General features: G+C 47.9%; 1 protein-coding gene across 1 annotated transcript in view; it reads right to left on the minus strand.

Moving 5' to 3' along the window:
- The window catches only part of CTSD (cathepsin D), a 46,874-nt gene extending 32,120 nt beyond the window's left edge, over positions 1–14,754 (minus strand). The window contains exons 1-2 of the mRNA XM_015421203.1: positions 14,533–14,754; positions 10,048–10,204 (exon numbers count right to left, since the gene is read on the minus strand). Coding sequence (XP_015276689.1) covers positions 10,048–10,204; positions 14,533–14,594 — 219 coding nt within the window. The 5' untranslated portion in view covers positions 14,595–14,754. The remainder of the gene's footprint in view (positions 1–10,047; positions 10,205–14,532) is intronic.
- Positions 14,755–16,043: the final 1,289 nt, after the last annotated feature.

A 16,043-nucleotide genomic window follows, 5' to 3' on the forward strand; every position in this document is an offset into this window, starting at 1 on the left:
TAAATGAGGGTCCCCCCCCCCCCGAATTGTGTTTCTAGGACAGTGTCTCCCAAGTGGTATATTCCAAGAAGAGCTGAAGAGCCCCCATGTCAGACAAGGGAAAGAAATGTTACATACAAAAACAGGAGCAAATTACTAACAGGAAGTCCTTCTTCTGTTCCACTACATGGACAGTGACATCTATTGAAGGAAAGGAGGAGAGACACACTGAGATTCCCCAGTAGAGCCTGCACAAAGCTGACAGAGACAGAAAAATCTCAGAAGCCTCACTGTTAACCTGAAATCCCAGCTCTACACCTTAATCCGGAATGACAAAACACAGATAGTGCAATTCCAGGAAGTTGATATTAACCAAGCTATCCCAAAGTCAGAGGCTTTCCTGGTGTTCTGGAAAAGAACACCAGACGTTTTTGGGAAATTGTCTAGAACAGCATTGTACGGATACAGGAATGTGATATTAAGTAATTAGGGACATGTAACCAGGGGTCATTTCGTAGAAAAAGAGGTGCAGGAGCTCATTAGCATAACTTATTTGCATATGCCACACACCCTGACATCACCGGAAGTGTGTCAGAAGGCAACACCCACCGCTCAGGCTCCACTGGACTGTTTTGGATTGCTAGCTACTTGGGGGGGAGGGAGGGAACGTGCAGATCTGTCCTCGCAGAGGAGGGAGAGCTTGTACCTGAATAAAACTTGGTCTTAAAGGTGCCACTGGACTGTTTGGTGTAGTGGTTAAGTGTGCGGACTCTAATCTGGGAGAACCGGGTTGGATTACCCACTCCTCCACTTGCACCTGCTGATGTGACCTTGGGTCAGTCACAAGCTCTGGCACGGCTGTCCTTGAAAAAGAGCAGTTTGTGTCAGAGTTCTCTCAGCCCCACCCATCTCACGGGGTGTCTGTTATGGGGAGGGGAAGGGAAAGGAGTTTGTAAGCCACTCTGAGACTCCAAGTGAAGGGCGGGGTATAAATCCAATCTCCTCCTCCTCCTCCTCCTTTTGGACCAGGGGGCCGGGAGGGGGGCTCTGCAATTTACCTGGCGGCTTCTTGCTCTGAATGAGGGCTGCCTGGGCTCTTCACTGCTGGAGCTCCACTCCTGTGCGCTCCTGCAGGAAATGACCCCTGCATCATGCAGGGCTCTTTCTGTAGCAGGAACTCCTTTGCATATTAGGCGACGCACCCCTAATGTAGCCAATCCTCCAAGAGCTTACAGAGCTCTTCTTACAGGAGCTACTGTAAGCTCTTGGAGGATTGGTTACATTAGGGGTGTGTCGCTTAATATGCAAATGAGCCCTACAAAAAGAGCCCTGCCTGCATGTAACTGTTATGACCATTTTAAGCAAAAGGTATCTTAGCCCACTTTACCAGTGGTATCCCTTCACTCCTCAAAAATGTGACGTTGTAACCCCCTCAGACATGAGAATATGTGAGAAGTTCTGTGCACTCTTGCTCTCTACAGTAATCTTGGATGTTGGGGAGGGGAGGAGAATTAAACTTCGCTGCATACTGACAAACTGGAGGAGGAGGAGGAAAGAAGACACAGTTAAAAATGTTTGGAAATCTAGTCCTGGGACAGACCAGATAGCAGCAGTTGCCTAATACGTTCATGGAGCAAGCGTTATTAAAAAAAAAACCTGTTAGACAAGTCTGCACCACTAAAGCCAAATGAAATGCAGAGCAGCGGAAGAATGGGAAGAGTAGTGCTCCTCGGAGAAAGACAAGAACCCTGTTCCCGTGGGACGCATTGATTCTCTAAAGAAGAAAAAACGTTAGGGGGAAAAAGAGAGCCAAACTACCATGCGAAATGGAAGGGCATTTGTAGAAGAGATGTTACACAACCACAGCCGAAGATATTTGAAAAGATGCACAAAAAGGCTTTAGAGTAAGACAGGGGCAAAAACTGGATGAAGAGGATGCTATAAAGGAAAACAAATGACACATCCACTGGATTTTTTTGTGTGTGTGAGCAGAGAGAAGTTCAGAACCACACTGTCTGCACCCTCCTTTAGCAATCTTCTTTCTGGTACCCAACGGCTTCAGGGATCTGAAAACACAAATAGCTACATATCGTAGTGCTGAGGCATGGAACGCCGTAAAGGACACTGAAACCATCAGTTTGCTGAATGGCAACCAAGGACAAGTGCCCATTCTCAGAATGACTGGCTCCGCTAGACTTTAGGTGACCAAGAATAACGATGGTTAGGATTATTTGATTGTTCCTAATGTAAGAAGGTGGCTAATACTCAATTTCAGCAGAGGGACACAGGATGTGTTTTCAGTATAGAAGCCTGTCAAGCCATTTTTATGCCTAGCCTTAATATAATTCTCCTTTCCCCATAAGAGGGCAGGTTTATGAATAATTACCATATGCAAATTAATAGGGGCTCTTTATCTTCCAAAAGTGGTACTACCGCAACACTACCAATGGATCACATAGCATCAGAAGAAATGTTATACTGCACTGTCTACCCAATCCCGTAACCAAGCCAAAATTGCACACTGATTCCTCTAAAGAGAGCTTGTGTGATATAGTGGTTAGGCTGCTGAAACAGGATGTGAGAGACCAGCTTCAAAACACACACAGACACACCTGTCATGAATTCAGTGTTCCCTCTAAGCTGAGTTAGTGTGAGCTGGCTCACAGTTTCTTAGCCTCTGGCTCACACCTTTTTGTCTTCACTCAGGAAGGATGGCTCCAGAGCAAACTAATTTATGCAGTAGCCAAATCGCTGGCTCACAACTTTAAATGCCAGTAGCTCACAAAGTAGAATTTTGGCTCACAAGACTCCACAGCTTAGAGGGAACATTGGATGATCCTTACTGGGTCATCTTGAGCCAGTCAGTTTCACAGCCTCACCTATCTCATTGAGTAGAAAATAAAGAAGGGACAGCCATTTGGGAATTACTTGCTTTCTGTGGAATTCTGTACTGGAGAAGTAAGACAAACCATGGTCTGCGACGGTTTTTGCGAGGCGCTTGAAGTTCACTGCGAGTATGAACGGTTTGGAAAGCGACAGACCCGGAAAGGAAAGGAAAATCAACGAGCAGTTCTTTTCGAAAAGAAGTTCTGGGACCGCAACGCATTGTGCAACCTTCACATTTCAACATCAAAGATTCTTGATTAAACACTGGTAGGGCTCCTTTGGGATTGGGCAAGCGAAGAGGTGACAAACCACAGGAGAAAAAAATTGGACAGCTGACAGCAGCCTGGGGGAAGGGAAAAGAGAAGCCCACAAGACTTGCTTTCCCAAGAAAAAGATTAAGAAATTTAGAGCACAGCAAGTACAGCTGGGCACCTCGGATGGACAAACAGCGTTACTGTATTGAGATTCCTAGGGAGCTGCGGTGGCTCAAGTGGTTAAGACGCTGAACTGTAGGCTGTGGAAGGTCAGTAGTTCAGCAGTTCGAGACCCGAGTGCCGCATGATGGAGTGAGCTCCCGTCTCTAGTTCCAGCTCCTGCCAACCTAGCAGTTCGAAAGCAAGAACTTGCAAGTAGATAAATAGGTACCGCTTCGGTGGGAAGGTAACAGCGTTCCGTGCGCCTTGGTGTTTAGTCATGCCGGCCACATGACCACGGAAACGTCTTCCGACAGCGCTGGCTCTTCGGCTCTGAAACGGAGATGAGCACCGCAACCCTAGAGTCGGATTTGACTGGCTTTCGAGCAAGGGAAACCTTTACCTTTTACTGAGATTCCAGCAGCCCCACTGGCTAGTCTCTTCTTCTTATCCCCAGCTCTCTCCAAATAAAGGTAAAGGTAAAGGTTTCCCTTCGACTGGCTTTCGAGCAAGGGAAACCTTTACCTTTTACTGAAATTCCAGCAGCCCCACTGGCTAGTCTCCACTTCTTATCCCCAGCTCTCTCCAAATACAAGTGTTGCATTTGGATGCCCCTTTTGAGTCTGGATTCTCATCCAGCGTCATCAGTTGGGGCATAGCACTTCTAAAGAAGCTTCCCCCCCCAAAAAAAAAGTGCTGTAAATACCATGAGGCACATGCCCTAATGCAGGCCTCAGCCACATGAATGGTCTTCAGAAGAACTCTGGTCATAGCATCCCTAAGCCATTATCAAAACGTAACGGAATTTTGCCACCGGCATCTTAGCTCAGCCCATATAGCAGGCACGATTTCCCCCCCTAGCAAACGTTTATCATCCACCTTTCTCATAAAGGCTCGATGAAGATTGCAAAATGTTTAAAAATTCAGTAAAAACAATCTAGAAAATTGCAACAGACATTAAAACCATGGTGTCGATCTTCTGGGACCCCGGTCCGCTTCCTCCAAATCCTCTCCTATACAGTATATTTCCTAAGACCTTACGTTCTGAAACCATGGATTGCGTTCTTGTGCACAATGATGCACACAATGATATCTGTGTGCCTTTGCTCACTCAACAGATGGTTGTGGATGTGTTTCCCTTCCAAGTTAAAAAAAATCTTGCAAAAACTGTCCTAGATACTTACTGGCTGAGGACAGACTGGCAGTATGAAGCGCGAGGGAGGCGGGGCAAAAAGACCCGAACCAAGTTGTGCCGGGGATTCCCGGTCCCACGGCACCTACTGATACCGGGAAGGAGGCGCAAGGGAGTGTTCGCACTGTTGGCCCGCCCCTGGTGGAGGCACGGCTGTAAGTGGCTTTCACTCCGGCGATATGCGCATAGGCGCAGCATTGCATCAGCAATTGGGGCAGGATCCCGTTGCGCCTGCCCCTGTCTTGCACTGGGCGGTAGAGCAGCAAACATCTGGTCACATCACTGCTGCCTCTCCAGGGCAATCAATGGCACCTTCCTGGTGCCAGAGTGAGGCCAAGAGGTCAGTCACCATGGATGCCGAGGACGCAGGCAGCTCCAAGCGCATATTGCGCATGGGCGCATCCCTGCTGGATCAGCCGGTTCACCTTATCAATGCGGCTTCTAGCGTGCAGACTTCCGGGAAGCGGGATCAACGCGCCCTCCAGGGTTTGCTCCAGCTTTCACCTGGTACTTTTTAAACGCTGTAGGAAATCATCATAGGACGGGTTGAGTACGGCTGGGGAACGCCTGACCACTGTGCCTGTGTGTGAACCGGCCCCTTCAATCCGTTTGTGAAAGGTGCCTCTATCGGGCCAAACTGCCAGTCTGAACTCGGCCACTGTATTTTCACTCTTCCCTTTGCAGGCAATAGCAACATTTCATTTGGGCTCCTTGGCCTAAAGAGATCACAGTTGCCAATTCCCACTTCATAATCACAAGGGCAATTCTCCAGCAAAACACGATCATGCACAATCTATTTACTACTGCATGTTAGGGGGTGTGGCATATGCAAATAAGTTATGCTAATGAGTTATGCTAATGAGCTCCTGCACCTCTTTTTCTACGGAATGACCCCTGCCAACAGCAGTGTGGGGGGGAGGACTCACTTTGCAGTGACTTCTACACAATAAAGGTAACATAAAAAGGGTCTCTTGGAATGTAAGATTTAGATTTTTCAGAATAAGGAAGAGTGATGCCCTGCCACGATAAACAAAAATCGGGGTGATGGGAGGCAAAGAACAAGAAAGATAACAAGGGAGGGAGATGTTAATTAAGTCAACAGGGAGAGGAAATTGTTCAGGAGCACAGACACCCAACCCTCTGGTTGGGTTTCAGCAATTAGCAAACATGGCTGCATAGTTTCCCAGGTCACATGAGACTTGCAAATTTGTTTTTTTTAAAGAAGAACCAGAATATAAGAATACAAACAGCCTGATCGTAACCAATGTTCCCTCTAAGCTGTGGAGTCTTGTGAGCAAAAATTCTACTTTGTGAGCTGCTGGCATGAAAGTGGTGAGTCAGCAATTTGGCTACTGCACAAATTAGTTTGCTCTGGAGCCCTCCTTCCTGAGCTAAGGCAAAAATGTGTGAGCTGGAGGCTAAAAAACTGTGAGCTAGCTCACACTAACTCAGCTTAGGGGGAACACTGATACTAACCTTATTTCCTCAAAATAAATCCTCTTCACTCCACTGGAATTGCTTGGACATAAACATCCTCCCGACTGCAATTCTCACGCTCCAGGTTTCCAGATTCAGAGCAACGTGCAGAAACAGGAAGCACGGAGACCTCATTATGGTGAAATAGCAAGCATGACTGGGAGTTGCTAGCCTCTGCCTATTGGCAGCTATGACACAATACTGTTAATAGCCTGTAAGTTCTCCTTTCAGCCCTTCAAGGTGGGGCTGCATGGTATAGGGGTTAAAGTTTCAGATTAGGAACAGGGAAAGCTCAACCAAATCTAACTCAAGAGGGTTTTTGTAAGGATAAAACGGAGGACAGGAGATTTACATACACTGCCCTAAGCTTCTTGGAGAAAACAGAAGACAAAATATTTTACAGAGGTCCTATATACATCATACAGGCCCGGGACACACGGGCCGGATATCGCAGGGGGGAGGCGTGGCTAATTGCCCTGGCGCAGTTTGATCTGTGATTACGCGATCAGACGTGCCGGCGGCACACCATGGGTCCTTCCCTCGGCGCCGGCGGGTAAACGAGGGACCGGAGGGGAATGCCGCGCGCCGGCGCGATCACACCACGGGCGTACGGAGGCAGCCCGTGGCATTACTAGTACCTTTGAGGTACTAGTTTTTTAACGTGCATTGTCGGCGGTAAGCCATGGCTGCGCTCCACTTCCCAGATGTTGGGGTGTGATCGCGCCCGGATAATCCGCCCACCATCCGTGCCTCTCCCGCGGCAACTTTGCCATGTGACCGGGGCCACAATGAGACTGATAACCTGTAACACTCAAGGAATCAAAGGCTTGCCTAGCATTCTCCTTGTGAATTACCCAACACGCTACTAGCTCCAATACTCACAGCAACCAGAACAGAACCTATGCTTCACCCACTGGAATGCCATTGAAAAACTAAACAAAAATACTATATTTTTAGTATACTTTTTACACTTGCTGTGACATAATTAAAGGGTAATAAAGGATAACTTATCTGTGTGATCATTTACGACCCCATGACCAAGCTTTCCTTCAGCGTGACAGCTGCTAGAAATGGGGAACAATCTACCTTTTGAGCAACCAGCCCAATCTATCAAAGAATAATGGGATAAACCCCAAACCCAGCATCGGCAGCTATTTACAGAAGTACCCCTGCGTACTGTAAGACTTACAAAGAACTTTTTAACAAGCCAACTGTTATTTTTGGAAGGGGATTTCATTATTATTTTTTACTGGCATTTCCACATTAGCACATTTAAACCGTCAAAAGTGTCTCCCGATGTTTCACAATATGCCTTAAATATTGTTGTTGTACATTCTGAGCTCAAGAGCTGGAAATCTCTAAATTTCTGGAGAGTCCTGGATATCGGTTCCATACAAACTCTCTTCCGGTAAAAGTACTCACATAAATGTGTTTTTTCCTTGTACATTGACTTAGATGTTCCAATAATTCACCCCTACAGTTCTAAGCATTACTTAATATATTTCCTTGCAAGTTCGGATTAGCCCTAGCCTGGGCGAATAGGCCTTGTGGAGGATTTGTGCGTTTTGAAGGGAACTAACCCTATTACTGCTCCACTATCCCAGAAGGATTGAGTGCCATTTGATTGACTGAAGAGTATTGTCTGCTCTTAACCTAATTATGAAAATATGCAAATACATATATAAGCTGGTCTCGACATCATGCCCAGGATCAAACATGTTTCCCCCCTGAGAGCCAGTTTGGTGTAGTGGTTAAGTGCGCGGACTCTAGTCTGGGAGAGCCGGGTTTGATTCCCCACTCCTCCCCTTGCACCTGGCTGGATGACCTTGGGCAAGCCGTAGTTCTGATAAGAGCTGTCCTTGAAAAAAGAGCCGTTCCTGTCAGAGCTCTCTCAGCCCCACCTACCCACTGTCTGTTGTGGGGAGGGGAAGGGAAAGGAGTTTGTAAGCCGTTCTGAGACACCTTTGGGTAGTGAAGGGCGGGGTATAAATCCAATCTCTTCTTCTTCTTCTTCTTCTTCTTCGAAACATTTTCTCTTTAAAAGTTCAGATGGAGAAGAATTGTGCAACTCAAAAGCTTGTGTACTGCAACTGAGCATTAGGTTTCCCTTGCTAGAAAGCCAGTCGAATCCAACTCTAGGGTTGTGGTGCTCATCTCCGTTTCCAAGCCGAAGAGCCAGCGCTGTCCGAAGACATCTCCACGGTCATGCGGCCAGCATGACTAGACGCCGAGGCGCACGGAATGCTGTTACCTTCCCACCGAAGCGGCACCTATTTATCTACTTGCAATTTCTTGCTTTCGAACTGCTAGGTTGGCAGGAGCTGGAACCAGAGACGGGAGCTCACCGTCTTGCGGCACTCGGGTCTCGAACTGCTGAACTACCGACCTTCCAGCATCAGCTGATCCCAATATAAGTTATTACCTCACAAATCTGAAATGTCTTTCTCTCATTCATCGATTGCCTCATCAGCAGACATTGCCCTGCAGCTTCGTTAAACCAGCAGGAAAAAGAAGGCGACACTGCTGTTTACAGCAGCTTTCCAAGGAATGGTCAGAGAGGAAAGGTAACTTGCAGAGGTTGTAGGACTCAATTTTCCAAGAAAAGCTACTGCTGCTTCCCCGGGGAGGTATGCCTGGCCCCCTCACTTTGAATTTAGGACCCAATTTGGTTAAGTTTACTAGCAGTCCTGAATTGTGATTTTAAATTTTGGTTTTTATGTGGTTTTTTATATATTTTATCTGTGTTGTAAGATGCCTTGAGCCCCTTAAGGAAGAATGTTTTGGATAAATAAACGAGGCATGTATAGGCTTGCCATGTCCATCTTCCACCCCCACCGGGGGACTTTGGGGGTGTTCCTGGAGGGGGCGGGGCATCCCCGACGTGATGATGTCACGTTGGGGACGTCCGCCACCCCCCCTCCGCCCGCACGCTGGAACTCCAGAAACGGCAGTTCCTTGCACTTAAAGGAGCCAGCATTTCCCTTTTAAATGCAGGAGCCGGCGTTTCCCCTTTAAGAGCAGCCGCGTTTCCCTTTTGAGAGCATGCAAGCCTGATCTCAAGCGGAGATCGGGCTTGGGAGGAAACACGGGTTCCACACACTTAAAGGGAGAGAGATGGGTGGTTGTGGGTGTTGGGGGCGGGGCTCCCCCTGCCAGCCATCTAACCCTAACCCCCCAAAAAAAACGGGGGCCCCCTGGCAAACTGGGGTGGGTGGGTTGGCAACCCTAGACATGTACGACTCTGCTCAACCAAGCCTTAAGCCTTCCTGCAGCCTAAGGGAATCTTCCTCCAACATAAGTGAAGAAAAAGCCACGGAGGCTGGAAGAAGGGTCCAGACTGTGCTGAACAGAGCGGTGAGCTACATGCCAGGGCGGGTGGGAGGCGAGGGGTTTCCCAAGACAGGGTCAAGCAAACCAGTAGAAGGGCCAAGACAAGAACCCCAGATTAGGAGCTTCCAGCCTTATTATATATAGTCCACGTCTTCCTGGTTATCTGATCATTACACTCAGTAATAATCTGTTCACAGCCGTTGCTCCTTCTCCAGCATAAACAGCGTTGAACGGGATGGGTGAGATTTCAGAAGCCAAGACCTTGGGAACAAGGGGCTCATATCCTTAGGTACCTTACCTACGCTAAGTGTCACCGGTTTCTTCACTCTCCGCCTACACCTCACCATGTGTCTCAGTAGCTCCACCTGCATGAAGCAATCACCACCATCGGTGTGATCCTGTCTCGGATCCCACAGACACATGGATCCCTCCAGAAGCAGGCCACATCCCAAGGAGTGAAGCGCTTCACTGGGTGTGGATGGGACAGTAGTTAAATCAAATGGCCCACATACTGAGCCTGCCAACGAACAAAGCCGAGAATGAGCCATTTCATCACTGAGACAACCTGGACGTTTGAAGATTGTAGGATGTCCTGTTTGAAAGCTCTGTGTATAAGTATAAACAGACGCTTTTCCGATTGGTCTGGTTTACCGTGGGAACACGGAGTGAATAGGGCTCCGCCACGATGCAAGAACTTGATGGTTAGAAAAGGGGGGGGGAGTGTGATTTCACACAGCCATTAAAGAAGGAAAGATCAGCTGTTGTACTTACATCCATGTAGTTCTTCAAAGCTTCTGGGGTTGGAGTTTCTGCGCCTGGAGCCCCATATTTGTACTTCAGCACCTCACCCATCTCAATCAGGTCTTGGATATCGTTCCCATATTCTGAATAGATGCTGCGCATGGAAGGGAACTTCTTCAACGGGATTCTGGTTTTTAAAAGACACACACTACATTAGCTGGAGCAGGTAGCCCTTCGGACCTCTCCACCCACCCACTGTTGAACTAGAGCCGGGCAGGCCTGATATTGAAACTGTTCTTTCACTTGGGGCCCACAAGTGTCAAGATAAGGGCTAAACACCAAAGCGACAGTTTCATTATCAGCACCATCTAGTGAGACACTTCCCTTTGCAGCAAAGGCTGCATCTTTTCCTCCTGAAAGACAGAAACGTAACAGGTTCTATGGGTGTCACATTCTTCACTGGTGCTTACTGGTTTGCCTGCTGTGCAGTTAAGGGATCCTTGTTAATTTGCTCCTGCAAGGAATCTGGCACTATCTAAAGGGAACCTCCCTAGTGGATCAAGTTTTAGAAGTTCCTTTAAAAAAAAAATTATTAAGTCATGCTTGCTGCAAGGCAAACTGCTGGAAATTTACTATCCAACCTTTAATTACAATACTTCTTAAGTGACACCTTTCATCTGTCAATATCTGTGCTTTTAATTCAGACTTGCATTTAAAAGAAGCACACTAAAAGGAGTCATACAGGGTAACCATTACGAGCACAGCCCAAACACCCAAGGTATAAAACTGCCATCTCTCTCCAGAGCACAAGCCCTGCTACCATTCCCATCCTATGTTTAAGCCCTTTTTATCCAGTCCACAGTCAAATCCAAACCAACCAATACATCAGTAGTCAAATTCAAATACCTTTTATTGGCATACAATATTAGAAGCATTTCCCAATAATACAATCCAAAAGAAATTATAAAATAGATAGTCGTGGCTATGTCAGGCCTAACTCAAGTTGTCACAAGCTAGATTTGACGCATCAGTAGTAACATTCACAACACTTGGGATCTTAGCGTTCACTCTTAAAAAAACAAGGTGGTGGCAAAACTTCCCGGCAAGTTCATGGTGAAGCAGGAATTTGAATGCGGTAACAACATCGGCTGTAGCGAACAAGTGGGGGGGGGGGCAGTAAAAAAGGTTTCTTAGGTAGTCAGGCTTTTGAACAGCACCACCCATCCAAAACCCACCACAGGAAGTCGAAGGGCTCTCAGAGAAAACTGCAAGTTTCACAGTTTGGTTAGGAGATGTTCACATTACAGTAAAGAGGCAGCAGGACAATTTCAATGAAAGCTGTTCAACCCGTATTAGTAACCGCAGAGAATCAAGTCTAAAACGTTGGCAAACTGGTCTTGCTAGCTTTCATAGACTGAGATGCTAGTAACCCAGTCTCACTTCAAGTTTAAGGCCTCTTTAGTCAACAGTATCGATGGGAAACGAGGGCCCATGCATTTTGGCTGGCCAGCTACTGAATTCTGGCAACACCCTGGTCACCACTTCTGTCTCAAGTCCTCAACATGGTGAAGCATTTGAGAGAGGGGTCAGTTTCTCACTTCACAGATAAGCTCTGGGACACCTAGCAGCTGCAACTCTCTCTCTGTCTCTCTTAACTAGCACAAGGCAGGAGACGCCAGGCTGAGTTTTCTGCAATGCCGGGAGTGGAAGAGCCTTCTCATTTCTTGTTGGTTGTAGAAAGAAATGTATGATTTGCACAGGTTGTGGATTCCAGTACAGAACCAACTATGGAATATTTCAGCTTTGCCTCTCAGTGTGCCCCCTTTCAAATAAATTTGGAAAAATTTAGCCATATTTTTTGCAGGGGGGGGTCCTTTGGATATGGCTAACATTCTTGCAAAGGGCTTTTTATTTATTTTTTTAAACTGTGGCTGCACCTCCTGTACTTAGATACTAAGAACATGTAAGGCATCTGAATTATACAGCACTGCCGACCATGTAGGAGGTATTTTCGGCATGTCAGGACACCAACAATCAAACTTGTTTGCTCACTATGAAAGTGTGATGGCTTTTCTTTCTATCTAATGCCATCTCTTCCATTAGGTGGTGCCTCGTGTGCAGGGGTGTGTATGAGAGCATATGCACAGATGTGCAGGCACATTCAGAGAACGGGAAAAAAAATTACCAGCGAGTTTCACTGTAAGATTTTTATCTTTTAAGAAAAGACCTCAGGTTGTGCGAGTGTAAACACTCTCGTACATCTAGTGTTTGCCACTTGCAGGTTTTTCCACAGGTTTAAGTGTTTCTTTGCCATTCTACATCACACAGGTGTCTACTTAAAAATGGATGGGTGAGAAGAGCAGATTGCTCAATGCTATCTTTACGCGCCAAAGCATACATTTCTTAACAGCCTCTTGACATTCTTTGACCCTTTTCCGGTGGCAATAACCCGTCGACTCACTGCAGCTCTACAAACTGCTTGCAAGACAACCCAAACCTACATTCCTCTCTCTCCCCCAACCTTGAAGGCCTCAGAAATTAGACCCCTGAAATTCTACAAGGTGCTGATACATGGAGACTCAGGCACATCCAGGGCTCCAACCAATTGCAACGACACAAACCGGGGTGGCGGGGGTGTAATTTCATATCTGTGACTATCAGACTGATAACTACATTTATTTTTGTAAATTAAAGAAACGGAGAAAGTTACCTTCAGTTGTCAGAATTAGGCTACAATCCTAGAATGCCCATGAGGAAGCCAGTCCCACTGAATCCAGTAACACTTAACATGCTTAGGACGAGGGATATCCGACTGGTCTCTTGAGGCTAGGGTTGCCAACTCTAGGTTAGACAATACCTGGAGGCTTTGGGGGGCTAGTCCAGGAGAAGGCAGGGTTTGGGGAGGGGAGATACCTCAACATGGTTCACTGCCGCAGAGTCCACCCTTCAAAGCAGCCATTGCCTCCAAGGGACCTGATCTCTCTCAGCTGGAGATCAGTTGTAAAAGCGGGAGATCCCCAGGCCCCACCTGGAGGCTGGAAACCATGTGCCAATTCCCAAGAGAAAGCAAGGTCAAGGCAGAGAATGTACACCAAGAGGAAAAACTAGCTCTGCTTGGGGGACCCCCGACGTCACTGCAATCTAATCCTTAACACTCGACTAACAGAAATGATCTCTGTTCCCTCACAAATCGACCCAACCAGAGCCAATGTTCCCTCTAAGCCATGGAGTCTTGTGAGCAAAAATCCTACTTTGTGAGCCACTGGCATTAAAGTTGTAAGTTAGCGTATGAGTTGTTTTTTCTAAAGTAAAACCTCAGTATTCAGGTTAAATTGCCGAGCTGGCACTTTGGGATAAATAAGTGGGTTTTGGGTCGCAGTTTGGGCACTCGGTCTCTAAAAGGTTCGCCATCACTGCTCTAAGCTGTGGAGTCTCGTGAGACACTGGCCTTCAAGTTGTGAGCAAGCGATTTGGCCGCTGCATCAATGAGTTTGCTCCGGAGCCCTCCTTCCTGAGCGAAGACAAAAAAGGTGTGAGCAGCTGGGGGCTAAAAAACCGTGAACTCCACTTAGAGGGAACACTGAGTTACCAGACAACTAACATCTGAGCACCAGGCTCTCCCCAAAATTTTGCACGATTTCACAGTCGCGCTCATTCACAATGGCGAAAAACAGCAGCAGCAGCAGCATCCTAGGAACAGACAAATGGGACGACAAGAGCCTCGCCATGCCGGCTCCATCCAGGCACGCCCTCCTACACGCCCGGGAGAATCCACAGGGGGGGGATCAGCAGTTGCTTTACAAAGCACGACAACAAGGCTTGTTGCACTTGGACTGCAAGGAGATCAAATCAGTCAATCCTAAAAGAAACCAACCCTGACTGTTCCCTGGAAGGCCAGATACTGAAACTGAAGCTCAAATACTTTGGCCACCCAATGAGAAGGGAGCCCTCACTGGAGAAGACCCTGATGCTGGGAAAGACTGAAGGTCAAAGAAGACAGGGACGGCAAAGGATGAGATGGTCAGACAGTGTCACAGATGCAACGATCATGAAGTTGAGCAAACTTCAGAGGACGGCGGAAGACAGGAGGGCCTGGCGTGATCTGGTCCAATGCTCCCTCTAAGCTGTGGGGTCGTGAGCAAAAAAATCCTACTTTGTGAGCTACTGGCATTAAAGGCGTGAGCTGGGGGCTAAAAAACCGTGAACTCAGCTTAGAGGGAACACTGAGTTTGGCTGCTGCACAAATCAGTTGGCTCCGGCGCCTTCCTTCCTGAGCCGAGACAAAAAGGTGTGAGCCGGAGGCTGAAAAACTGTGAGCTAGCTCACACGAACTCAGCTCAGAGGGAACCCTGATTCTTGTCCATGGGGTATCGAAGAGACTGTGCGACTGAACAACAACAACAACAACAACAAGGCTACTCCCGGGAGCAACAGGGCGATGGCAATCTCCTCCCAAACCCCCCCGCGAAGAGGCTCTTCCTTCCAAAGGCATCCTCGCCAGCCCCCGACCCTCACCTGATCAGCGACGAGGAGGCGGCGACGAGAGAGGCCAGCAGTAGCAACGAGCGAAGCCCCATGGCGGCGGCGGCTGTGCGGGATTGCAGAGACTCGGTGACGGGCTGAGGCTGAGACGCCGCTCCTGCTCCTGCTGCAAGCCCCGATGCGCTTGTGCCGGCACCCCTGGGCGCCCCGCTGGTATTAAGGGGATGACTGAGCAATCCAGTCCTGTGACTGCCTCGTCAGCTGACCGTCTGGAATTGCAACTGGGTGCCATGTGATCAGAGGAGAGGTGGAGAGAAGCTGTTTAACCCCGGGTATGCCGTGGGAGACCGGTAGAGGGCGGGGGGCGCGGGAGCCCTGCGTGCATGCATGCAATGTGCCTGCACATGTCTCCCAAGGCCGCTTGCTGGGTGCGAGAGAGGGACGTGACTGTTTCGCGCGGCGCGGCCATCGCTAAACATCCATGCAAGCAAGCGCTCCAGAGTCGGCGCTGAAAATGCAAGAGAGAGCGATTGAAAAATAGCGACGGAGGAGGTCTTCTTTTGCCACTTTTGGACACACCGCGCCCTTCACGCAAAAAAACCTCTTCGCTTTGGACGAGATCCTCTGAACGCGCGTTTATGTTTGTTAAGGCTATTGTCGTTCCCACCACTTCGGTTTCAGTGCGCCTTGGTGTTTCATGCCGGCCACATGGCCACGGAAACGTCTTCGGACAGCGCCGGCTCTTCGGCTTCGAAACGGAGATGAGCTCCGCAACCCTAGAGTCGGATTCGACTGGCTTTCGAGCAAAGGAACCTTTACCTATTGTCGTTTCAGCAACGGGTTGCCAGGAAAGGTTCTGTTGCTTCTGACCCATGCTCCCTCTAAGCTGTGGAGTCTTGTGAGCAAAAAATGTACTTCGTGAGCCACCGGCATTGAAGCTGTGAGCGAGTGATTTGCCTGCTGCATAAATTAGCTTGCTCTGGAGCCCTCCTTCCTGAGCGAAGACAGAAATGTGTGAGCCGGAGGCTAAAAACCTGTGAGCTAGCTCACACTAACTCAGCTTAAAGGGAATATTGTTCGAGACAGTTGCCAGAAACAACCATGGGGTGTGATAGTGAGCAAGTTTTTTATGGACATGAAAGACCACATCTGGAGGGGGGGGATGGTAAGACTGCCAACTAGGGTGTTTGTTAGTCACTCTGTATTTCAAAAGAATATGGGTTGCAAGAGAAGAGAGTTACTAACTGTAATAACACACTACAGACGGAACATGCCAACATGGGAGACCACTGATCACTTCCCCATCTTCAAACAACAGTGTTAAATTCATAAGAAATTACTTAACTTCACTAGAACATTATGGAAAATTAGAGCGCATAATAGGTGATTTTAACTACCCACTCATTAATTGGGTCAATATGTGTTCTAGTCGGGAAAAAGAGATTGAGTTTCTAGACACTCTCAATGACTGTGCTATGGAGCAGATGGTCACAGAACCTACCAGGGGAGAGGCATCCTGGATTTGGTCCTAAGTCATACCCAAG

Source organism: Gekko japonicus, unplaced genomic scaffold, assembly GCF_001447785.1.
Source record: "Gekko japonicus isolate JY-2015 unplaced genomic scaffold, Gekko_japonicus_V1.1 scaffold213, whole genome shotgun sequence".
NCBI classification, from domain to species: Eukaryota; Metazoa; Chordata; class Lepidosauria; order Squamata; family Gekkonidae; genus Gekko; species Gekko japonicus.